General features: G+C 37.5%; 1 protein-coding gene and 1 pseudogene across 3 annotated transcripts in view; both read left to right on the top strand.

Annotated features, from left to right (window-relative positions):
- Positions 1 to 2,435: 2,435 nt before the first annotated feature.
- LOC113093106 (protocadherin alpha-2-like) lies at positions 2,436 to 4,965 on the top strand (annotated as a pseudogene).
- A 418-nt stretch (positions 4,966 to 5,383) lies between these two features.
- Positions 5,384 to 27,492, top strand: part of LOC113093105 (protocadherin alpha-C2-like) — a 36,712-nt gene continuing 14,603 nt past the window's right edge. Inside the window, exon 1 of one of the 3 annotated variants that reach the window (XM_026258950.1) lies at positions 5,384 to 8,157. In XM_026258950.1, the coding sequence (XP_026114735.1) occupies positions 5,791 to 8,157 (2,367 nt within the window). In that variant the 5' untranslated portion in view covers positions 5,384 to 5,790. The other 2 variants (XM_026258949.1, XM_026258948.1) reach the window with 2 other exon arrangements.

Here is a 27,492-nt window from a genome sequence, read left to right as displayed (position 1 = left end):
CCTGGATCAGTTAATAGTGAGAACATTCCCTACTCTGCTGAAGCGGGATACTTTGTAGCCAAGATCAGAGCTGTTGATGCTGACTCTGGATATAACGCACTTCTGTCTTATCATCTAACTGAACCCAAAGGAACGAATCTCTTCCGCATTGGAAGCAGCTCTGGAGAAATAAAGACTAAGAGACGAATGAGTGACAATGACTTAAAAACTCACCCACTTCTCATCACAGTGTCTGATAATGGAGAGCCATCACTCTCAGCGACTATGTCCATGGATGTTGTAGTCGTTGAGAGTCTGGATGACATAAAGACATCATTCAGAGAAGTTCCTGTTAAAGAGGAGAGTTTTTCAGATCTGAATCTGTATCTGCTCATCGCTATTGTCTCAGTATCAGTCATCTTTTTACTGAGTCTGATGGGTTTGATAGCAGCTAAATGCTACAGGACAGACGGCAGTTTCAGCAGGTACAGCGCTCCAGTGATCAGCACACATCCAGACGGAAGCTGGTCCTTCTCTAAATCCACTCAACAGTACGATGTGTGTTTTAGTTCGGACACAATAAAGAGTGATGTAGTCGTTTTCCCCTCGCCGTTTCCTCCAGCAGACGCAGAACTGATCAGCATCAATGGAGAAGATACTTTTACGCGCACGCAAACCCTTCCGAGTACTGAGAAGGTAAGAAACTGTTGCTTGCTTCTGTAGTGCATTTCACTTGTACTTTTACCCAAGATTTGTAAAATTAATATTTGAGAAACAATTAATTAGATTTTTTTATAAGGCCATTTAACTACATTTTCTGTATTTTTTAAGTTTTAAAAAAAAAATGTAAACAAAATTATGCGCAGGCTACAATAACAAGCACAAGATAAGTAAAATACTGGACGCTATTCACAGCCGAAATATTAATAAGCATTTTCGCTAGTTGTTAAGATAATACGTTTAAGTTGTGCAGGTTATTTCAGCCTCTTGTGGCTCTGGCGTATTTTTATTCGTATCACTGTGCAGTTTTGACTTGACTTTTGTACACTAAGTGTATATATTTATAGACCATTTCTTTCTTTCTTTCTTTCTTTCTTTCTTTCTTTCTTTCTTTCTTTCTTTCTTTCTTTCTTTCTTTCTTTCTTTCTTTCTTTCTTTCTTTCTTTCTATGTTGTAACATTACCTTGTGATATCATGCTGTTGTTTATTTCATTTTTATTTTTTCTTTACCATAGTATTTTGTAAATCACATCAGTACCACGGACAGCGAAAATGATGTATTTCCCCTCTTATATAATATATTTCTTAAATAACACTTTTTTTGTTGTTGTTGTTGATTCGTTTATTTATTATTATTATTTGTTGTTGATTAGTAGTGATTGCGTCGACATTTAATTTTTGAGTAACTATTAACTCTTCCTACTGGGAAGGTAAGATCGTTGGAAATTAATTGTTGAATAATTTTCGAGGTGAATTATTGTTCTCAACTGTTCGAAATTATTTCTAACAGTTGCCATAATAGGGGGTTTGGTATTTACCACGTGGTTGTCTTGCTTTCAATTATCCTATTTTAACTTTGTTCTGATTCATTTTAATTTTAATTGAGGCTATTTTATGTTTTTTGAGTAACGTACTTTGATCAATTCAACGCGGTATCACGAGAAATCTTATAGGCCCATAAAATATGTTGCAAATAAGTTGTAGTTTTTTTAGAACTTGCAAAATGTGATTCTAAGGAAAACGTGTAATTTGTAATAAAAAGTAAGCTTCACGCCTAACCACATCCCTCAGTGTGGCTTAAGTATGCTGCAAATGTTGCCAATTTGCCCAAAAACCTGCAATAGTTGCATATTTTTACCCTGATCTCACGGCAATTCGTACACATTTTAAGAAGTGGCTAAATCGTATGAATTTGTACGAGTGACCTACACCTAAACCCACCCCTAAACCTGTCACTGGGGTCTAGACAAATAGCCTGCGTTAAATTAATCGGTTCCTGGGATGTTTTGAAATGCTTTTCACATATAAATGCATTATATTAAACACTGTGTTTAGAATTAATGTAGCCTAAATATATAATAATAATAATAATAATAATAATAATAATAATAATAATACAACTTTACGAAACAGTACCTCTGTAGGCTGTGTCAAGACAGTCAAGTCTTAGTCTGTCTCCTTCCCGTCTTATTGCATTATTCATGTCTTGATGCTGCTATAAGCCTAAATAATAACGGTTGTGTAGGCTATTTTTGCTTTGCTTTTCTGCACTGGATTACTTTTAATATTAATATGGTGGTTGTATCACTGCTGTTTCTCACTTTAAAGTTTTTGTAAATATATTTTTTTCAAGTAGGTTATGGCATAGCTTCAGCACATGGTGTCACTACAGACCGTAAGATAAAGGTTCAGTCTTTACTCTGAAGTCTCTCTCTCTCTCTCTCTCTCTCTCTCAGAATCTTAGTGTTAGTGTATCTGCAGTTGAGACATGATGGTCTCTATTTCGTCTCGTATTTTCTGAATGCAAAAAGAACTATTAGATTATCTTGCGTTTATATTTTTGCCTGTCCACAAGCCGGAAGTAAATGACCATCATGGGCTTTTTGGAAAATTTCAAATGTGGATTGATATTTTTCCTTTTTATGTTGGATTCTGCGTTTGCTCAGATCGTCTATTCCGTACCGGAAGAGGTAAATAAGGGGACAGTTGTCGGCAATATAGCGAGAGACCTGAACTTAAATGTTCATGAACTGGAATCTCGTATGTTTGAGATTGTGACTGGATCAAATAAGAAATATTTTGATGTTAATCTGAAAAACTGGCGCTCTGTTTGTTAATGAAAGAATTGACCGCGAAGAGTTATGTTTGTCGAATCAGAAATGCTCTTTGAATATAGAGGCCCTTGCAAAAAATCCTCATCATCTTTACAGAGTGGAGATTAAGATCTTGGATATAAACGACAATGCGCCACATTTTCCTGTTAAAGAATTTACTTTGAATATTAGTGAAAACGCAAGCCCTGGAGAGAGATTTCCTCTCCCTGCAGCCGAGGACTCTGATGTTGGCAGTAATTCGCTGAAAGAGTACAAACTGAGTCCGAATGAACATTTCAGTCTAGATACACAGAGTGAAGACCAGAGTGTGTCTGCTGAGTTAGTGCTGAACAAAGCTTTAGATCGAGAGAAGCAAGCGACAATTAAGTTAGTTCTCACTGGAGTAGATGGAGGAAAGCCACCTAAATCGGGAACATTAAATATTTTTATAAACGTCATGGATGTCAATGACAATAATCCAGTGTTTAGTCAACCTCTTTACAAAGTCAAATTGAGGGAAAATGTTGCTACTGGTACAACAATTTTATCCGTGTTTGCTTCTGATTTGGATGAAGGAATAAACCGCGAAATTCAGTACTCGATTGTTGATCATATGAAAAAGCAAGACCTATTTACCATTATCCCTGAGACTGGTGATATTGTAGTAAAAGGGCAGATAGATTACGAGGAAAATCCAGCGATTGAGTTACGAGTGCAAGCGAAAGATAAAGGCAGCCCACCGAGGAGCACACAATGTAAAATTTTAATAGAAGTTGTCGATGAAAATGACAATGCACCAGAAATAACTGTGACTTCACTTCTTGAGAGTGTGAAAGAAGGCACAAAATCAGGAACTGCAGTTGCTTTAGTCACGGTGTCTGATAAAGATGGAGGTAAAAATGGCATTGTACACTGTGCTCTGAAAGGCTCGTTTCCTTTCAAACTGGAGACGTCATATAACAATCACTATTCTCTAGTGGTAGATGGACACCTGGACAGAGAGAGTGTTTCTCTGTATAACATCACAATTACAGCTGCAGATGAAGGAACTCCGTCTCTTTCCAGCAGCTCTGTTATAACTGTACATATCTCTGATGTTAATGACAATGCTCCACATTTCCCCGCGCCCGTTATTAATGCTTTTCTAAGTGAGAATGGTCAAGCTGGAGGTCTCGTGACAAAAGTGTCAGCTGATGATTCAGACACTGGTGAAAACGCAGAACTTTCATATTCACTGTTAGACAGTTCCAGCTCCAGTGTTCCTATAACAACACTGATAAATATAAACTCTTTAAGTGGAGAAATATTCAGTTTACAGTCATTTAATCACGAAGAAACAAAAAGATTCCAGTTTCAAGTTATGGCAACAGACTCTGGCGTTCCTCCTCTGAGCAGTAATGCGACTGTAAATGTGTTTATTCTGGATGAGAATGACAACAGTCCAGTTATTTTACCGCCTTATTCTGAACCTGGATCAGTTAATAGTGAGAACATTCCCTACTCTGCTGAAGCGGGATACTTTGTAGCCAAGATCAGAGCTGTTGATGCTGACTCTGGATATAACGCACTTCTGTCTTATCATCTAACTGAACCCAAAGGAACGAATCTCTTCCGCATTGGAAGCAGCACTGGAGAAATAAAGACTAAGAGACGAATGAGTGACAATGACTTAAAAACTCACCCACTTCTCATCACAGTGTCTGATAATGGAGAGCCATCACTCTCAGCGACTATGTCCATGGATGTTGTAGTTGTTGAGAGTCTGGATGACATAAAGACATCATTCAGAGAAGTTCCTGTTAAAGAGGAGAGTTTTTCAGATCTGAATCTGTATCTGCTCATCGCTATTGTCTCAGTATCAGTCATCTTTTTACTGAGTCTGGTGGGTTTGATAGCAGCTAAATGCTACAGGACAGACGGCAGTTTCAGCAGGTACAGTGCTCCAGTGATCAGCACACATCCAGACGGAAGCTGGTCCTTCTCTAAATCCACTCAACAGTACGACGTTTGTTTCAGTTCAGACACAATAAAGAGTGATGTAGTCGTTTTCCCTTCACCGTTTCCGCCAGCAGAAGCGGAGTTGATCAGCATTAATGGAGAAGATACTTTTACGCGAACTCAAACTCTTCCGAGTACTGAGAAGGTAAGACGATTTTAGAACCCTAGTTCTGTAAAAAAAAATATAATAATAATAATAAAGATTTAAATTCTTTGGAGATTATATAAGTATTTTTGTTGTTTATTTACTAATTTATTGTTAGAGTAGTTGATGCATTGGATTTGAAATTACCTTCGATTTGAGTCAAGCTGTTGCTGTCGCTTATTTTAGTTAATTTCGCTGAACGACATTCCATTGCCTTTGTCGTATTTGCTAATATTAAGTGACTGAATAGTCAAGTATAAATAAATGGTAATAGACAAAATGCAATTAAATGCGCTTTATGAATAACAAACACAATATCGAAGTCTTAAGGTGGTGTTTTCCTAACAGTTTTCAGCACCATGGACAATGAACATTTCGTCCTCGCTTTTCTTTCCGTACATTTTGGTCATCACGGTTAGATGTTGAGACATGTATTTTGTACGAATTAACCAACATAATGTATTCCCTCTTTAACAAGTGCTGAGGATATTTACAAATATTTACAGTAAGTGTGTTGATTGCATTCATAATTTGCAATTAACAAATTCCATTCTTTTAAAGCATACATTCATAGGGTGGAAAATTGCTATTTAAAGAAAATATCTTCAGTAATTATGCAGTTAAAACGCGCAATGTCGCTGCAGACCACGAATTCGAAGCACTCCTTTTATTAAAATGAGGCCCCTCCCTTACAGTGGAAGAGCAACCACATATAGACTACACTGTCATGTGGAAATGATAAGGCATTATACAGGCTTCAGAGACTAATGTTCTGGCAGCAGCAAGACAAAAAATAAATAAAATAAAACTACCTTTTTTAAAATCAGATTAATATTTGAGGCTTCGAGGACAGTTATGGATATCTTAAGATATTTGTGCGTCATAACAGCTCTGCATTTTTGTTTATGGCGATCTTCATGCGGCAAGATTATCTATTCGGTCTCGGAGGAAGTAAATAAGGGAACTGTTGTTGGAAATATAGCAAAGGATCTCAAGATCAGTGTTCAGGAGCTGGAACCTCGTATCTTGCAGCTTGTGTCTGGATCCAACAGGAAATATTTTGATGTGAATTTAAAAACGGGAGCGTTGTTTGTGAATGAAAGAATTGACCGGGAGGAGTTATGCTTCGCTCTTCAGCAGTGTGCTCTTAATGTGGAAGCTGTTGTTCAAAATCCTCATAGTCTTTATCGAATTGAAATTAATGTTCTGGATGTTAATGATATTGCTCCATATTTTGTGGACAGCGTTATAACGATAAACATTACAGAGGATGTTTTTCCGGGGGAGAGATTTCATCTTCCTGTAGCTGAAGATAACGACATTGGCATTAATGCACTGAAAGACTACAAACTGAGCAAGAATGAACACTTTTCTATTGACGTGCAAACTGAAGAGCAGAGTGTTTCTGCTGAATTAGTGCTCCAAAAACCTTTAGATCGTGAAAAACAATCGGTAATTCCTCTTGTACTGACAGCGGTTGATGGAGGAAAACCTGCAAAGTCTGGCACATTAAGTGTAATAGTTAATGTAATTGATATAAATGACAACAAGCCTGTCTTCAGCAAACCATTGTACAAGATAAAGGTGAGAGAAAGTGTTTCTGTTGGTACAAGAATCATCTCTTTGACTGCTACTGATTTGGATGAGGGCACCAACAGTGACATTATTTACTCAATAGCTGAACATGGAAACATAAAAAAGCAAAGTCTATTCACTGTGGTTCCTGAAACTGGGGACATTGTTGTGAATGGTCAAATAGACCATGAGATAAATGCTGCAATTGAATTGCGAGTTCAGGCGAGAGATAAAGGCAGCCCACCAAAGAGCACACAATGTAAAGTTTTAATTGAAGTTATGGATGAAAATGATAATGCACCTGAGATAATTGTGACGACTCTGTTGGGAAGTCTGAAAGAAGACACAAAGTCAGGAACTGCAGTTGCTTTAGTCACGGTGTCTGATAAAGATGGAGGTAAAAATGGCATTGTACACTGTGCTCTGAAAGGCTCGTTTCCTTTCAAACTGGAGATGTCATATAACAATCACTATTCTCTAGTGGTAGATGGACCTCTGGACAGAGAGAATGTTTCTCTGTATAACATCACAATTACAGCTGCAGATGAAGGAACTCTGTCTCTTTCCAGCAGCACTGTTATAACTGTACATATCTCTGATGTTAATGACAATGCTCCACATTTCCACGCGCCCGTTATTAATGCTTTTCTAAGTGAGAATGGTCAAGCTGGAGGACTCGTGACAAAAGTGTCAGCTGATGATTCAGACACTGGTGAAAACGCAGAACTTTCATATTCACTGTTAGACAGTTCCAGCTCCAGTGTTCCTATAACAACACTGATAAATATAAACTCTTTAAGTGGAGAAATATTCAGTTTACAGTCATTTAATCATGAAGAAACAAAAAGATTCCAGTTTCAAGTCATGGCAACAGACTCTGGTGTTCCTCCTCTGAGCAGTAATGCGACTGTAAATGTGTTTATTCTGGATGAGAATGACAACAGTCCAGTTATTTTACCGCCTTATTCTGAACCTGGATCAGTTAATAGTGAGAACATTCCCTACTCTGCTGAAGCGGGATACTTTGTAGCCAAGATCAGAGCTGTTGATGCTGACTCTGGATATAACGCACTTCTGTCTTATCATCTAACTGAACCCAAAGGAACAAATCTTTTCCGCATTGGAAGCAGCTCTGGAGAAATAAAGACTAAGAGACGAATGAGTGACAATGACTTAAAAACTCACCCACTTCTCATCACAGTGTCTGATAATGGAGAGCCATCACTCTCAGCGACTATGTCCATGGATGTTGTAGTCGTTGAGAGTCTAGATGACATAGAGACATCATTCAGAGAAGTTCCTGTTAAAGAGGAGAGTTTTTCAGATCTGAATCTGTATCTGCTCATCGCTATTGTCTCAGTATCAGTCATCTTTTTACTGAGTCTGGTGGGTTTGATAGCAGCTAAATGCTACAGGACAGACGGCAGTTTCAGCAGGTACAGCGCTCCAGTGATCAGCACACATCCAGACGGAAGCTGGTCCTTCTCTAAATCCACACAACAGTACGATGTGTGTTTCAGTTCAGACACAATAAAGAGTGATGTAGTCGTGTTTCCTTCGACCTTTCCACTGCCAGATGCAGAGCTAATCAGCATTAATGAAGGAGACACTTTTGATAGGACTCAAACACTTCCAAGCACTACCAAGGTAAGATAAAACATAAATTTCACAGTTCAAAAACATCAAGTGAACTTTTTGTAGCTTAGTAAAGCTTTTCTACTTTATCAAGTAAATTTGTGATTTTAGTACATGGAACATTTCAACTTCACATTTCATTCCAAAGGCCATAATTTAGGGCATTGTGGCCTCTTATTTTTCAGTTGTATAGGCAATTGTGCATGTTCACACGAATGTGTACACACAGTCTGCTAGTTTTCTGCTTGCATATCGGTCTCTGCTCAATCTTGTGCTCTTTTAGCAGAACTTTAACATCTGTATATTAATTTCTATAATTTTTCGCAACACAGGAGGTTTGTCTCACTTATCACTTATACACTTTTATAAAGAGTATGGCGTGTAATTTCTTCTTATGTATTGATTAAATCAATCAAATACACTTTTTCAATAAACTAATGTTTTCAACATTTAGCAAAGTAATTTCAAAGGATTCTGGGTACACTTTAAGTGTGTTGCAAATGTATTCAGAGTATCCAGTTTCATAATACGAGAAAAAAATAAATAAAAATAAATAAATAAATAAAGGTTTCTAATGCTTTCTCTAACATTAACAGTTCGCCTGAATGTTTTAATAACTAATACAGTACTCAAACACAATACTTAACTGTATGCTGTTCTGACTTAGCCTACTATATTCTGAACTCCTGCGCGTTTGTTGTGCTTCTGTGTTGATATAGGTATAGATTATTCAGACTTCTGCAGACTAGCAAAGCTCCTTTGGTGTTATTCTAATTTACAATACGTGTTTTTTTTTTTTTTTTTTTTTTTTTTTAGTGGTGTTGTATATTTATGTTCTCCGCATGGTGTCACTGTAGACCGCTTAACTTTAATAATTTCCATATCGTCTAAACTCCGCCTACGATTTCGCTGAGTGACGTGCAATAACCGAGCGTCACGGTCTGGATGCTTTTCGTGGCGTGTTTTCGTGAGTCTCATTCTTCATTGTGTCTACAGAGTTTGATGTTCCTTTGATCACCTTTGTATTGTTTTAACCACGTTGCCATCTCAAACGGAAGGATGGCAAACAGGAAGGACATAAGGTTCCCACATATTACTTTCCTCTGGCTCGTGATATGTGTTTCTGTGCCAGTGGATGCACAGATTGTCTACTCCGTGTCTGAGGAAGTAAATAGCGGAACTGTCGTCGGAAATTTGGTGAAGGACATGAATTTAAACGTCCAGGATTTGGAATCGCGCGCATTTCAGCTTGTGTTCGGCACGAGGACGAGGTATTTTGATGTGAATCTGAAATCTGGCGTCTTGTACGTTGCTGAAAGAATTGACCGCGAGCAACTGTGTCCTAATACTCCATCCTGTTCCTTAAATTTTGAGGCGATAGTAAACCATCCTCTCAGTCTGAGTAGAGTGATAGTTAATGTTAATGATGTGAATGACAATTCTCCTGTATTCCCTGTTGAAACTCAAATTTTGAATATCTCTGAATCAGTGCAGCCAGGAGCTACATTTTCCTTGATCAATGCAGTGGATGAAGACGTAGGGACTTTCTCTATTAAAAGCTACAAACTGAGTTCTAATGAACATTTCTCATTAGAAGTAAACCAGGGTGGTGAACATGGGATGGCTGCAGAGCTAATCCTTCGAAAAGCTTTAGATAGAGAGAAAGAACCTGTAATTAGACTAATATTGACTTCTTTTGATGGAGGGAAGCCACCCAGGTCGGGCACATTGCAAATAATTGTCAATGTTTTAGATATTAATGATAATGCTCCAGTGTTTAGCAGTTCTCTTTATAAAGTCCATGTGACAGAAAACACACCAAAAGGAACTAAGATTATCAAACTCAATGCCACTGACATGGATGAAGGTCCAAATGGGGAGGTAACATATTTATTTAGCAGTCATGGTCAGGAAAAAAATCTTGATGTATTTGCAATCAGCCCTGATTCAGGGGAGCTCAAGGTAAAAGGAAATATAGATTTTGAGGACAAAGCTTTTTATGAACTTAGAATAGAGGCCCATGATAAGGGGCTTTCCCCGATGACGGTTAATTGTAAAGTACTAATTGAAGTCATAGATGTTAATGACAATGCACCAGAAATAGTAATAACGTCCCTGCTGTCTTCTTTAAGGGAAGATGCAAAAACTGGCACTGCTGTGGCTCTGGTCACAGTTTCCGATAAGGATGGTGGACTGAATGGGAAAGTGAGTTGTAAGCTACTGGGAAATGTACCTTTCAAACTTGAGTCTTCCTACAATAATTATTACTCTGCCGTTTTGGAAGGCCAGCTTGACAGAGAAAACATCTCAAAGTATAATGTAACCCTTGTAGCTGTCGATGAAGGAACCCCACCACTTTCCAGCAGCACTGTTATAACTGTACATATCTCTGATGTTAATGACAATGCTCCACATTTCCCCGCGCCCGTTATTAACGCTTTTCTAAGTGAGAATGGTCAAGCTGGAGGTCTCGTGACAAAAGTGTCAGCTGATGATTCAGACAATGGTGAAAACGCAGAACTTTCATATTCACTGTTAGACAGTTCCAGCTCCAGTGTTCCTATAACAACACTGATAAATATAAACTCTTTAAGTGGAGAAATATTCAGTTTACAGTCATTTAATCACGAAGAAACAAAAAGATTCCAGTTTCAAGTCATGGCAACAGACTCTGGTGTTCCTCCTCTGAGCAGTAATGCGACTGTAAATGTGTTTATTCTGGATGAGAATGACAACAGTCCAGTTATTTTACCGCCTTATTCTGAACCTGGATCAGTTAATAGTGAGAACATTCCCTACTCTGCTGAAGCGGGATACTTTGTAGCCAAGATCAGAGCTGTTGATGCTGACTCTGGATATAACGCACTTCTGTCTTATCATCTAACTGAACCCAAAGGAACGAATCTCTTCCGCATTGGAAGCAGCTCTGGAGAAATAAAGACTAAGAGACGAATGAGTGACAATGACTTAAAAACTCACCCACTTCTCATCACAGTGTCTGATAATGGAGAGCCATCACTCTCAGCGACTATGTCCATGGATGTTGTAGTTGTTGAGAGTCTGGATGACATAAAGACATCATTCAGAGAAGTTCCTGTTAAAGAGGAGAGTTTTTCAGATCTGAATCTGTATCTGCTCATCGCTATTATCTCAGTAACAATAATTTTTTTACTAAGTCTTGTGGGTTTGATAGCAGTTAAATGCTACAGGACAGACGGCAGTTTCAGCAGGTACAGTGCTCCAGTGATCAGCACACATCCAGACGGAAGCTGGTCCTACTCCAAATCGACACAACAATATGACGTTTGTTTTAGTTCGGACACAATGAAGAGTGACATGGTGGTTTTCCCTTCGCCATTTTCGCCTGCAGAGGCTGAACTTATCAGCATTCATGGAGAAGATACTTTTACACGAACCCAAACTCTTCCTACCACTGGGAAGGTGAGCATTATTTAAGACCTTAGTTTATAAAGTCACTGAAATTACACTTATATGGACTATTCGCATATTCACTGTATGCATGCTTTTTTTTTAATAGTGTAATATTAGCGCATGTTTAGATGTGAAGCAAAAAAATAAAAATAAAAATTGTAGATGTGAAGCAAAACATCATTCACTTTTCTAGCTTGATATTATGCTGAAAATATGGTTCATGCACATGTGATGCAACTTGCAGCATGAAGCCTGTGTTTACACTGAGTTTACCCAAAAATCAATTATTTCAATTTCCTTAATTTAAAATAAAAAAAGCAGTAGCTTTTTTTTTTTTTTAAATTCACATTATTTCTATCACATTTATGATTGGAGTTTTTTTGTGTCAATCACTACCACAATTGGGATACCTCAAGCTTGTACATTGTGCAGTTTCAGAACCAGCAGTGCTGGACAGCGCCACCTCACTGCTATACAAGCTCATCAAGGGCTTAGTACCATGCTCTCATATTGTGCTCAATCTTTAATGATTTGATTATTAATTAATCAAAGAAATCTGTTTTAATTCTAACTCTTTAATGAAGTTAAACTGCAGTTGCAGATTGAAGCAGGTTGCAACAGCTATTCCCCAGTCTTCAAAGAGAATTTAAATGATGTTTAATAAGCTTCATTATTCTACTGCTTAGAATACTGATTTGAGTTGAGGTTTTATTTAAAGGTTTTTGAAAAGGAGTTCTGCATGTGAAAAAAGTTACTAAATGCTCTAGTTTTACACTTCTCACACTTTTTTCTGCATGTTCAGTGATGCTGCTAATGTATGGATAAAAGTGTAAATGCATAAATGTAAATGTGTATGTTTATTGTGAGTCTTGAAATGGTCTCAGACTTATGCTCCATGTTTCTAGTAGTTTTGTCTAATAGTTAGTTATGCCTCTTGAGTCTTTTTCCCCAGAGTCCTTGACAGAGGACAGGGATCAGGGCCTGTGTAAATTTCTGTGCAATTGGGTCAGTACTGGGTTCCGCTTTGCCTGGCTGGTTGAGGGAGATAGATGGATTAGAAGTCTGTGGGTCTCTGGACTGCTGGAGTGCTGCAGTCCCACCTGAATTATATTGAAGTCTCTCAATGCATTAATGAGAGGGACATGCTGCTGACTTTGTGAGAAAACCACACAGCAGATTTCATGCTGTGTAAAGCAACTGATCCTCATTTCCCTGTACTGTGCAACCCAGTTCATGTTATTGTGCATGTTTTTATTTGTTGTTTAATTAATATGTTTGTCATCACTTATGATGAAATTACATATGATTGGTCTATACGGCTTTGAACAATATCTTATGGTTCTTGTTCTTTCAAGGTCTCATTCTCTCTCTTTCTCCCTCTTCTGAACTTGTAAGATGGAATGATTCCTCTAGTGGCACAATGGCATTTTACTTCCCACGAGTGAGACTGCACTACTGAAGTTTGTGTTTATTTTGACAGACATTATTCTTTGTAGAGTTATAAACTTGACATTTAGGCTTTTGGTTTCTTGTAACAGAAATGTATAGTTTTACAGACTTCTTTAATAATTAGTAATGACTGTTTATTAACATATTTCAGCATGTGCAGGATGCATTTGCAAACATAAGGGTAAAAGAAAAATGTAAAATTATTAGTACTTATTACTACTAGCTACTAGCTTATCTGGGGCAAGAAGCCTTTTTACAGAATATATAAATTACTTTTCATGTCATTCTTATTAATACTTAAATGTTTCAATATTGTAAAATACAAAATCAACTATTTCATTTTAAATTCTATTTTGTCAGTTCAGTTGAAAATTCAGTAACCAAGGATAGCTTAATCAGATTAGAAGAGATTAATCTGAAAGGTAAATTTATTCTTGATTTAAATACAGGCATATAAATATTTACATCTATTTCATAATTGCAAAACTGTGAATGCTTATTGAATGATTTCACTTAATTAGCCTACAGGTTCAAATTACAATAAGTATTTCATTTAATAATAATAATAATAATAATAATAATAATAATAATAATAATAATAATAATAATAATAATAATAAAATAGCAACAACATGCACATCATGTGCCCACTAACCAATCATTAACAAATAGACAAAAAAATAAATAAATAAACATAACACAATGTCATATATTATAATACATACCAAAATAACCACAATTAACCTCAAAACTCACAAATTTTTATATTTAGATGAAATACATTTTTTTACATTTTAGTAGTTATATGCATTATAAGTGTTAAAATGCGATTTTGTATCATATGCATTTTTTATGTTGTTTGTAAATTTTTTGGGAAAAATATGCTGTGCTCATTTATAGATACATCTACATGCAAATCAAGATTTAACAGGATCACCTATCACCTTATTTCTCAGTCTGTGTGCATGAATGTCACCTGCTTTTTTCTTCTGCATATCACGTGTATTATTCATCTCGAGTCACATGGATTATGCTTCAGTTATTCACAGCTGGCTGAAGCAGTAATGTCATATGTTGTTTATGGGCCAACCTCAAGTATATTTGCAGAATGTACGAGGTTAACACAGGAAAGTAAATGAGCCTTTTCTGCTCTTGTATGCTATTCATTAGAATATATGCTTGGCAGAATCATGGATTTGAGTCAGTGCTTCAGCATTGTGAGAGACAGTGAGTCATAGTACAGACTGTGGGTAAATACAGACACTATCATCGCTTCAGTGTTATTTATTGTGAGCTGACTGTAAACGGCTAAGCCTGTTGTCAGCACGCTGCAAGGCATGAACTGCGTGTCAGCTGGCTTCTGTTTCATCAGACAGAATGACCTGAACATTTTGTTAAGGTCACTGTTGGATTTCTGTCCCTCAGGATGGATGCATTTTTTATGAAACCGAGGTGCAGAGCACAACAAACAGATTGCATGAATGACGAATGTTTCACAACATCCCCATTTATCTCTGCAGGTTCTCTAAATTCCCGAAAGCTCAAATTTGAGACGATGTGCATCTGCATAATTTTTTGTTTACAAGGTTATCAACACAGATTATGCAGAATCGATTTTCCTAAAAATATCAGAGCATACTAATAATGAGTTTTGTAGCCTTATAGCGATCCATTAACCTGTCATTATTGTACAGAAGCAAATGCATTAAGAAAAGCAATTTAAAAGCAAGTTGATGGTGTTATATCATATATCATTGGTTTAAATCATCATTTATTTGCTCTTTTGCATGTGCATGCTGGTTTACATATCCATTCTGTTCAGAAATCTCTCTCTGGGTGTTGGGTCTGGCAATAGAAAGAACAGTTGATGGTTCCCTGCAGTGTATTAGTGAGAGGAAGGGTGGGTCATCTCTGCAGAGGGCTGCAGGTGGCAGAATGAGTCAAGCTGAACAGAATGCAGAGAGAGAGAGAGAGAGAGAGAGAGAGAGAGAGAGAGAGAGGCTGTGGATGGTTGCTAGTGCCCTCTGTTGGCTGCAGTGCTGGCAATGGCTTTCCGTGATGTGTTAGATCCCTACTATGAAGTGTTTATTTCATACCTCAGCCAGTAGGGGTCTTACACCATCATTCTGAACCATGCTCTGCCCACAGTCATTTCAGCAAACCCTCTTTCTCTATTTTTTACTGTCACTTTGTGTTACACACAACACGCCTTCTGCTCCCATGATGTTTTGCCTCTTATTTCTTTGAGGGCATACAGTCCTATTATATTTCTATTTCTCTCTGTCTCCTCACATACACTTTCTAGCACTGTGTTTTAAAATGATTTTAGGAACCAAATTCTAGGAACTACACAAGTGTCTTGTGCTATACTGATTAAAGCAAATTAACGGCAATATATATTCTTATAAATAGAGTCCTAAACAGAATATGCACCCTGATTTTGACATGTTTTATCATATTAAATGTTCTTATATAATATCTAAAGAGATATATAAAATAAAATCCCTAAAACAAGAAACATTTACTTTAGAAACAACATTAAAGATATTATGATTTGCTTTCAAAGATTGTAACTTAAATGTATTTTGATTTTGTATGTGTCTACTGGCATATTGTTTTATTTTTAACTTGCTTGTACTTAATCCGAATGTGACCAGGAGGAAAAACACACTTTTTATTTTTTTAAACAAATGAATTGTCCTACTTTTATTCTAAAAGGATACATCGAAGTGATCAGAAGTGATAGTAAAGACATTTTATAATTGTTCCGTTTCAGATTAAGGCTGTTATTCTGAATTTTCTAATCTTGAAAAAAAGTAGCATTGTTAAAAACAATCAACCCAGCTGCTTTCAACATTGATAAATCAACATATAATGATTTCTGAAAGATCATGTGACACTGAAGACTGAAGACATAATAGTGACTGCTGAAAATTCAGCATTGCCATTGCAGGAATAAATTACTTTATAAAATATATTTAAACAGAAAATAGTTATTTTAAATGGTAATTAATTATACAATCACAATGTTACTGTTTTTATTTTTTAAATAAGTGCAGCCTTGGTGAGCATAAGACACTTACATTAAACATTAAAAAATATTCCAAACCTCAAATTTTGAACAGTAGTGCATTTTATCTGAAAAATATATCTATATTTTATAATATACAATATATAATCTGTACATCTTTTCAATATAGATTATTACTTATCAGGTAATTAATCTTGTTTGAGGATTTTTTTGAAATTTTTATTAAAAACAAGGCATAGAGACAAATTAAATCCCATTAAAATATTTTAGCATATATTTCTGCATTTTATTGTCTATATATCATAGATATTTTAAACATTAGACCAACATACTGTGCATCTATCATTCAGTAGTGCAAAGGAATAAACAACTCTAATTTTACCGGTTTATCATCAGTTATCATGACCTACATCACCAACACCAAATATAGGCCACAACTTGCAAAGCAGAGAGAAAGAATGAGAGGAGAAGACATGCATGTAAAGGGAGTGGGAAAAGAGAGAGAACGTGAATGACAGAGGAAGAGAGGTTTTTAGTGCACACTGCGGTGGGTGGTGTGACTCTGGATGCCCTTGCTGAGGGCACTGTTGGTGCAGGCTGTCTGTGCGGTGTCTCTCAGATGGGTGCATCTCTTTTAAAATCTGGCACACTTATGTAAGTAGGGTCAGGGGAGGAGGAGAACCACTTGTAACAGGTTTCTGTCCTGCCAAAGGTCAATGTTCACAGGTCAAAACTCAAGATACTAATATCTTTCCACAGTCTGATTAGCTAAATGTTGTCATTTAAGGATATAGGGAGAAGGTCTAGCTCTATATTTAGGGTTTTTTAAATAAGTTTTTTCTAAGGAGAGCCATTTAATCTGTCTTAATCTTAATCTGTCTGCCTAGTGCAGTTTGATAGCAAATATATTATAGTTTAGAAATAGGTGAGAATGTTATTTAGGCTGTTATATTCAATTTTGAGGTTGTCAATTGGCTGTCTTATACATAGTGCTTTCTCTATTATTCACAACTCACCACACTCAGTTCCCCAAAGCTACAACTCACTTATGTAAATGTCAAGACAGTCTTGTTATTGCACACTGACTGTGAAAGTACATGCACATGAAGAATGATAGGCCTGCTTAAGCTTTTAAATTTCCTGAAGTACAGACCTAATAGAGCAAGGACTTATAAGACCAAGCCTGTCAAACCTTTGTTAAAAGACTTAATTATGAGATATTGTTAATTTGTCTCTGCAGTAGAAGTTTCATACTGACATGTATGTGTATTATTCAAGTTATTATTATTAGTTGCACAGTAAAAATCAGTTTGTATTTTGCAAATATGTCTTGATAATCTATCAGCAAATCATTGTCAAAAACGAATGTGCATTGTGTGTGGGTTCTGGAATGACCGCAGATGGGATCAGAAACTAAATCTGGATTGTGGATGTCTGAAAGTCAAAAAAGTATGTGGGTATCTGACCCGCTTGCTTACAGAGTGTTTTGTGTTGTAAGATATCTGTTATCACTCACAGTGGGTTTCCAAAAAGATCCAAACAAAAACACTATGAAAACAATGCACAAGCTTACTGTTTCACCCATACTGCATTTTCTGCCCAGGGAAAAAAGGGTAAACATTAACTGAAAATATGTATATATTTAGAAAATAAGTCAGTTATTTCTATCTTTTGTTGTAGTGTGTCAGAAGGAAATAACAGTTTAAATGTCCAAACATTTATTTTTTTGCCATTAATTGTAATAATCCAGTAAGATTTTTGTTTGCACAAGGAGTCTGACAGCAGCCTGTGCTCCACACAGAGATCTGATTTCCCTATCATCCAGTTTGTCTGGAATGACATGAAGAAACTGAGTCAGACTAAATGGAGAAGAAATGTGGCAAAGTCTCCAAGATGCTTCAAGAAATCTACCTGCAAAGCTACAGTACTGTTAAAAGTTATTTTTAATAAAAAACAGTTCTTCTGCATTTAGTCTGTCTCGGTTTCTTCTGTTCCTTCATGTCATTCTAGACAGACTGGATGATGAGATCGGATCTCTGTGTGGAGCACTGGCTGTTGACTCCTTTTGCAAACAAAAATCTCACTGCATCATTAAAATTAATGGCAAAATTAATGTTTGGAAATGTAATCTGATATTTCCTACTGACACACTACAGAAAAAAGTTATTAAGAAATAAAATAACTGACTTAAAATGGTGGAATATAGTTAATATAGTCAATAAGTGCTAATATTTTGGCCATCACTTTGTGTGTGTGTGTGTATATTAGTGATCCCAAATCAATACAAATTCAGCCTACAATGTCTGGCATAGAACAAAGATATTTAATTGCCACCTGCTGTTCTGTGTTTTAGTGACCCCACAGGCTACTGCAAAAAAAAGTTACAGTCCTATTGTAATGAATCTTGACCCTATGAATGGCCCATTTCATTCTTAAATGTGTTGCACAAAATATCTAGTTAACATTAAAACATCAAAATCTAATAAAATTTTCGGCAGTAATTACAAAAAAAAAAAAGGCTGAATTCTGATCTGAATGAAGAGTTAACCTACCGCTTTATATGGTAATGACATGAGGCGACTCTAATGCAACGGGTTTACGCTGAAAGTCTGCCCTAGCTTTGTTTATGTCATCGGTTTCCAAGTGATACGCTCCCTCATGTGGTGCTTTTTGACGGATGCACAGAGATCAGGCCCCAGGCGCGCACGCCCTGATGACCTGGTCTGTCTGAAGTCAAAGCCACAGATGGAGAGAGAGGCGGCGAGAGAATTGCACATTCTGGAGCAATGATAATTACAGATTATAATGAATATAGCCGTTCTGTGACCAATAAAAATAAATAAAAATTTAGAAATAATTTTGATTGCCATTCTTTGGGCTGAAAACGATAATCATGTTTGAGAAGTTGCAGCACTGTAAAAAATTGTAATGTCAAATAACAATAATTTACTGGCAGCAGGTTTGCCAGTAAGGTACTGTTTATTTACAACTGTCGACCATTAATTTACAACTTAATTTTTACTGTGTTTTACCATAATTACACCATTTTAATTAACTCTGCTTCCATTGCTTCAAACAGCTTGAGTTTAAAACCTAGCATTCATACGATGTTAGTACTGTGAACGTATTTTATCTGAATCCACTGAGAAGGAGCAAACACTTAATATGTAATAGTAAAGTAACTAAAAACACGATTTTTACTCAAACCGTTGCAGTTCACTGTTCGCTAAAGCACACATGCATGTGCAGAAGTACTTAACACAGAGATCATCACTGTATCAGCAACGCCACATTTACTCTTTTTAAATAAAGCAGCAGAATATCAGCGTTGTGGCTCATCATTGACTGAAGCACAGGCACTAGACTCCTTTCAGCACAATGGTTGAACCACAAAACTACATTAAAACAGATCTCTCTTGTGCAAAAACTCATTAATATAGTTGAGTTCAGTATTTACTCTCCTTATCAGTGTATGACTTTGCATAGCTTTTTTTCTATGGATGTTCACGAATATTTCAGTTAAATTAACTTTTTTCATTTAGTTAATCTGGTTCTTATCTAGTATATTGCTATTTTTCCTTGACTTAGCAACCATGCTGCCAGTAAGTAACTGTTTTTCTACAGATTGTTGCCGTACATATTACAGTTTATTACTGTTAAATTATGTTTCTTGTTTTTTTTTTTTTTCATCTTACATCTTTAACCCTTTAAACCCTACAACAAAATCATTGGTTTTAAATGAACACGTACAATGTGCACACTACAGAGTGTTAGAATAACACTGAATCAATTAAGTTATTCAGATAATTCTGTGGATAATTAAGTGCTGATTGAGCATTAGTGATGAATACATGCTATTAATAAGCAGAATCACTGAAGAAAATAGAAACACAAGAACTACACTGACTTCAGCCACAGTTGAAATATCAACTGAAATAAAAGAAGACATTAAATCTCTCAAGATCTGATTAAACAACTCTTAAAAATGCTGCACATTACTAACCAGACTGACTTTATTTCTGTCAGATGTCTGCAGAAAAGATCTTTAGATTTAGTGTTACTGAGGTTTAAATGTTTTTTTTTTTTTTTTTCACTACCAACATGGAGATCAGTATTTTCTTTAGTTGGGCTCTTGAACCGTGACTTTTTAACAACATGTTTTTAAAACTTGTTTGTTATAACAAAAAAGAGCCAAAGAAAAATAAATAGATCTGGTATTGTTTATAGATTGATTTTACTTCAGATTCACTCATTTTTACCCAGTGTTTTCTCTTACTGTATATCATTATATAAAAAATAATAACCCTTTTTTTGTAATTTAGACAGACACATCAAGAATCAGTATATGAATCACAAAAAACATAAATAAACATATCAAATCTGAACAACACAAAACATGCTACTAAAACTCAAGACAAACAAAAGCAAAAATACAAACACATAGTAAGAATTCAAGAAAATAAGTGGATAATTCAGCGGCATAAATTATTCATGCCACAATGCATGATGGGAGTCATGGTTGTCACCATTGTTGAGATTCATATGCTGATTGTTGATGTCTGTTTTTGAGTATCATTGACATGATAGTCCAAAGTGCTTTAAACCAATCTGTTTTGAAGTCCTTATTTTCTGGTTGTCATGTTATTGTTCATTTTTAAGTCGCAATAGCTCTATATACAATCCACTGAAACAACTGAACTCTTAATTAATTTAGCAACACTATAAGTCATTCTATTAGATTGTAGCTATCAGAAACAGTCAGCATCACCTGGCCAATCGTAACAATTTTGTTGTAACAGATACATCCTGAAGACATAGTTACTGCAATCAAACAAAAGCTAAAGTTCAGAGTCAGAGAGGTTTTATTATCATTTCAGCTCTATACAGCTTGTGCACAGTGAAACGAAACAGCATTTCTCCAGGACCATGGTGCTACACAAGACTACATTAACTACAAATCTCACAATGTACTGAACAAAAGACTATACAGAATTAAATTATCTTAAATGATCTAACATTATACTAAAACTGGAAAGAAAAAAGTATATATATATAAAAAAAAAGCTAAAAAGTTGAACATGTGCATGTTCATACCTGAATGAAACAGCCTGGGACACATATACATAGAACAGGTGACAATATTAATTGACAAGGCATGATATTCGAGGTAGATTATATGCGAATGTAGGGACGTGCAAAGTATGCAGTTCAGTTCAGTTCACATGGAGCTGAGGAGTCTGATGACTCGAGGGAAGAAATTCAAGTGTCAGAGAAGAAGTGAAGAAGTGACATGACATACAGCCAAGTATGGTGACCCATACTCAGAATTTGTGCTCTGCATTTAACCCATCCGAAGTGCACACACACAGAGCAGTGAACACACACACACTGTGAACACACACCCGGAGCAGTGGGCAGTCATTTATGCTGCGGCGCCCGGGGAGCAGTTGGGGGTTCGGTGCCTTGCTCAAGGGCACCTAAGTCGTGGTATTGAAGGTGGAGAGAGAACTGTACATGCACTACCCCCACCCACAATTCCTGCCGGACCGAGACTCGAACTCACTACCTTTCGATTGGGAGTCCAACTCTCTAACCATTAGTAACCATTAGGCCATGACTTGTCAGGAGGCCAACTAAAGCAAACACTGATTTCCACAATGGGAATGTCAAACGAAACAATAAAACATCATCATCTAAATCTTTGTAACTCTCAATAAGATCTTCTGTAGATGTCTGACAGAAGTAAAGTCAGTCTGGTTAGTGATGCGTCAAGCTGGTAAAGCTGTTTGTTGAGTTGTTTAAATCTTCAGATGATTTCTTCTAAGGCTGTGGCTGGAGTCAGTTGAAGTTCTTGTGTGTGTCTTGTTTCTCCTTGTGTCAATGATTCTATAGGTTAACAGCAGCTGTTCATCAGTATCTGAATTCACTCATCAGTTTGGCAATTTTTTTTACATAATTTTTGACAGTGTGTCAAAACAGTGGGATTCTACAGATTGTCAGGTGTAGATTTACTTTACAGCAAACTATTGTTTAACCAAAATACAATAAATTAGTTTAATAATTAAATAATAATAACTAACTAAATAAAAGACAATTTTTAATTTTGCTTTAGCATTTTTACAATATTAAACAGTACAAATACGTTTGCTTTTAAATACAGTTTTGTTTGCTACATGGCGAGATATCCAATTAACAGCTTTTTACTTAAGACTTTTACTATAGATTTAAAAAAAATATATATATATATTTTATTTTTTTACATTCTTTTGCATTTTTAATAGGTTCACAGCCAGTTATACAGCATAATCCAATCTCTTACAGACAATTTTAAGTGTTTTTCCTCATCCGTCACTCTCCAAAAGTGATGAACCAAAGCTTAAAACGCACTGGCCTAGTTCATGGAAAGATAATGCATCCCAAATGGTCGCTTTCTAATTAACGTGTAGCTTTTTTCCTCTCCAAATATAATGACATTGATAAATATAGCTGTTGCTTTTTAGCTGCTTCCATCAAGCTGTTATATTTTCTTACAAGGTTTCGAATATCAGAATGCATTATATTTGAGAAGGCATCCCCTCCCCCGGTGTGCCGCACCAACACCATCGAACTGAGCTATGAAGAAGTGGAGGAAAAGGAAAACGAATGGGAGGGGTGGCTTGAAACTGAGAGATAAGAGAGAGAGAGAGGCGCGCAGCACCAGTGGCAAGGAAACACACCCGTCAGCTGCGCGCAGAGAGAGAGATAGAGAGAAAAAAAGGCTAAGCGCGGACAAAGGAAACATGGACGCATCAGAGAAGTATCCGTGCGCGTTTAGAATGGAACTGACAATTAGGCCATTGTGCAAATAAATGTAAAACCTTTAATGCTGAAGTGGGAGGCAAGATATTGCAAGCTGACAAGGCGGAGTGCTGTTTTTAATCCGTCTGCGGATCATATGATCTTGCGATGGCTGTTGCAGGGATATGTGATTGCCTAGACAAAAAAGTGCCTCTTTCTGTTTTACTATTATTATTATTTTGTGGCCTTGCTCTCGGACAAATACGATATTCCGTGCCAGAGGAATCGGAGAGTGGAACGATTGTAGGTGATATTGCACAGGATTTGGGTTTGGATGCTCGAAAGCTCTCCACCCGAAAGATTAAGGTAAACTCTGACAGCGGCAAAAGGTACGTGGACCATAAGAATGGAAAATTATTGGTAAACGAGAGAATTGACAGAGAGACATTGTGTGATACAAGCGCCGCGTGTGTTTTGAATCTAGAGGTTCTTCTTGAGGACCCAAATGAAGACCATAATGTCGAGGTGGAGATAACAGACGTGAATGATAATACGCCGCAGTTTCCCAGAGACGAGTATCAACTGGAAATCACAGAGTCGGCTTTGCCGGGCTCTCGTTTTCCGATCGAACACGCGCAAGATCCGGACATCGGTACCAATTCGGTTCGATTTTACCGGCTCAGCCCAAACGAGCATTTCGCTCTCGATTCCAACAAGCCTTCGTTGAATACTAAGCACATCGAGCTCGTTCTCAAAAAGCCTTTGGATCGCGAGCTCGCCCCTTATCATCAGTTAATCCTGACAGCGACAGACGGTGGCACACCAGCACGAACAGGTACCGCAAAAATTAACGTTCGCGTCTTGGATTCGAATGACAACAACCCCCTTTTTGACAGCTCGGTATATAAAGTCAAACTGCTTGAAAATTCGCCAAAAGACACTTTGGTTATCAAACTGAATGCCACAGACCAAGATGAAGGAACAAACGGGGAGGTGCTTTATTCATTCAGCAGTTACACCCCAGACAGGGTCAGGCAGATGTTCAACATGGACACCAACACTGGAGAAATCAGAGTCAAGAGCAATGTGGACTACGAGGACACTAATTCGTACGAAATGTACATCCAGGCCATGGACAAAGGCCCAGCTCCAGTAGCAGCCCATTGCAAAGTGGTGGTGGAGGTCGTGGATGTCAATGACAACATTCCAGAGATAGTGCTCTCTTCACTATCCAGTCCAGTGCGTGAAGATGCCCGTGCAGATACCATAGTGGCCCTGATCAGCGTGACTGACCGGGACTCTGGTCCTAACAAACAGGTTACCCTTGAAATTCAACCCGGTCTTCCTTTCAAAATCAAGTCGTTAAGAAATTACTACACCTTGGTAACCTCTGCCTTTCTTGACCGTGAGACCACAGCAGCCTATAATGTCACCTTCAGCGCTACCGATGCTGGCAACCCTCCCCTTTCGTCTCAGAAGACCATTCAGGTGGACGTTGCAGATGTAAATGACAACCCTCCACGCTTTGAGCAGACCTCCTACACTGTGTATGTCATGGAGAACAATGCACCTGGAGCCTCGCTCTGCACTGTCAAAGCTCAGGACGCGGATGTCAATGAAAATGCTCGCATCACCTACACAGTCCTAAATGACAACAATCACGGGATCCCAGTCACCTCCTATGTGTCGATTAAAGCGGACACAGGTGTTGCATATGCCCTTCGCTCCTTTGACTACGAGTCATTACGGGAGTTTCACTTCCAGGTTAAAGCTCAGGATGGCGGTATCCCACCACTCAGCCGTGTAGCCACTGTCTACATCTACGTAATGGATCAAAACGACCATGCACCTGAGATTCTGAGTCTTCCAGCCAATGGCACACGCTTAACAGAGACGGTTCAGAAAAATGCAGATCCAGGAAGTTTGATCACAAAGGTAGTGGCCTATGATGCAGATGCAGGACAGAACGCATGGGTTATCTATCTGCTGGACCAGGCCAGCGATCTGGAGCTCTTTAAAGTTCATGAACACACAGGAGAAATTCGTACAACGCGGCACGTCCTTGAAGACAACTCCACCTCTTTCAGTCTTACTGTACTAGTAAGGGACCATGGCGAACCACCTCTGTCATCCACCGTTACAATCAACATTGCTGTTATGGAGGTGCCACTAAAAGTCACGCCTGACCCCAAACGAATTATCCGCCCTCACAGCTCTCTCTTGTTTTCCAATGTGACTTTGTACCTCATTGTAGCCTTGTGCGCCACCACCTTTGTGTTCTTGGTGACAGTGGTTGTGCTAGCTATTGTGCGCTGCCATGCCTACTGCACCCAGCCCGGGTCCTGTTCGCCCTGCTGTGTATCCCAGAAGGCCCAAGCGGAAGGCGGCTCAGGAGGGGGCGGTGGAGGTGGTGGCGGCTCTCAACCCAATAACAATGTGGTGCTTAGACGAGACCTCAAGGTTGAACCTCGTTATATTGAGGTCCGGGGTAATGGCTCGCTGACCAAAACCTATTGCTACAAGACCTGTCTGACTGCTACATCGGGCAGCGACACGTTCATGTTCTACAACACGGGCCGACCCATCAGTGGCACCTGGGGCTCTGAGCGCTTTTTTACAGGAGGGAGTGGATTTGTTCGCAGGCTTAGTATGCCAGATGCAGCACTACAGGTGTGTCTCATTATAATGTATGTATCCGTAAAAATAAAAAAATAAAAAACTGGGGGGAGAAAACTATCACATTTATAGTAAAATAAATTAATTAATTAATTAAACATGATGCCAGTGTTTGCGGTTTTACATAAATTCTAAATAACAGTAAATGTTAAATAAATAAATAAATATTTAATAAATAATAAATAAATGCTAAAAATTATTTATTGATTTTACCATACATTTAGTCATTCTTTTTGAGTCATTTTGTAGATTTAAACCAGAAATTATCTGGTAAATCACCTTTTTATTACAAAAATATTCATTTTACAATATTTAACCAGGAAATTATGTATGTTAAAGCAATTTTCACCATTTATGTGCAGCACAAGTTCTGTCTAAATTGAAATAAAACTAGATATACTGGAAACCATAATTGATCTTTGGCTCAGTGCTACTCTGGTTTCCAATATGTTTTAGTGTAAAAGGTAATTTGGTCGGACCAAGAGTTGCAATAAAGCTCTGTGCCCAATGTGTCAGAAGCTTCTGACCTTTTCATCTCCTGTTGTACTGTGTGGTTATCTAGTGCAGCTTTAAAGTGCTTTGCTTCAACCTGCATTAGTGTCAAACATCAAGACTTTCTAGAGTAGCACATTGCATTTATGATGATTTAGGCGTTTGCTCCCATCTGTAGCTGTCATCACATTTTTAGGATTATTTCCTTCCTCCCACTCCCATGTCGCTGTCTATACTCGACGATTGTATTTGAATTTGAACATTATTTTTTTGTACACTAAATTACACTGATGTATATATGTATGTTTTGGGTGCCACATCGATCATTTCGGGATAAAATGCCTCAAAGTTAATGCAGATAGGATACATTTTAGTATATGGCACGTGCAGTGCACTGCTGTCATGGATGCTCAATTGATGTATTTTTGTGAGTGTAATTGGCGTGAATTCATGTTCACTCTGTCAGCCACGGATTCGTGAAATGTGTTTTAATTAGCCAGAACATGATCCAAAGGCTGTACAGCCTTGATCTCTGGCTCACGGGAGAAGATGTTGCAGATGGTTTAAAAAAGACAAAAATTGTCTAAAAATGTTTGTAGTACAAGAATAACTTAGTTTGCAGAGATGCTCTTGACAGTCTCAGATGTGTTGTGAGAGGCACTGCAGCACATTCGACACTGCAGAGGATTTAGGAGCAGAGGCCGTCTGTCCAAGATAAGAGAGCAGGCAATGAAATTAACCTCCAGCCTTTGATTCTCAAGCCCTGCAAATTGCATTGTGTGAGCGAAGCGAAGTCTCTTTGCATGCACCCCCCCCACTCCCCGAAACACCTGATTAAAGAATGCTATTTGCTCAAATTATGTGGGCCACTCACTAGTGCCTCATTCCATTACATATTACCCGAACCTAGATTTTTTTCAACCTATATAATTATTCACTGAGAATTGCTGGAAGAACAGATGACCTTCTTATGTTTAAGGTGAATATTCATCTTGTGACCAATGCTCAGTTTGAGTTGCTTTGGTTGAGAGCAGAAAATGCTCAAGTGTCATATTACATGAGGTCAGCTGGTATCCCAGGATGCTATCATTCCCGTACCATGGGGACTGAGGAGATGGATGCTGGGAGAAGAGAAAGATGTTTAGGGACTTGATGTTGAGCAGAAAGGGCGAAGTCATTTAAAAATGTGTGATAACGGCTAAAGTGATGCACAGATATAACCATTTTGGCTGATACCAAATATGCATTTATTTCAGTGTTACGGCTGTGAAGTGCTAAATGGCTAATATTAAAATTATGATTCTATAATAATGAAATAAAATCACCACAATCAGTCATTTTCAAAGCTATGAGGTGAATTTGGTCATCACAGTATTACAGTTGAAAATATAAAAAGTGCATATTCAGTAAATAATACATTTACAGTATCTTCAAGATTAATTTGAATGAGCATTAGATTATAGCAAAGAGTATCCACACTGTAAAACGAA

The sequence above is a fragment of the Carassius auratus genome, unplaced genomic scaffold (assembly GCF_003368295.1).
Source record: "Carassius auratus strain Wakin unplaced genomic scaffold, ASM336829v1 scaf_tig00214865, whole genome shotgun sequence".
In the NCBI taxonomy this organism is placed as follows: Eukaryota; Metazoa; Chordata; class Actinopteri; order Cypriniformes; family Cyprinidae; genus Carassius; species Carassius auratus.
This window is presented reverse-complemented; position numbering and strand designations above follow the sequence as displayed.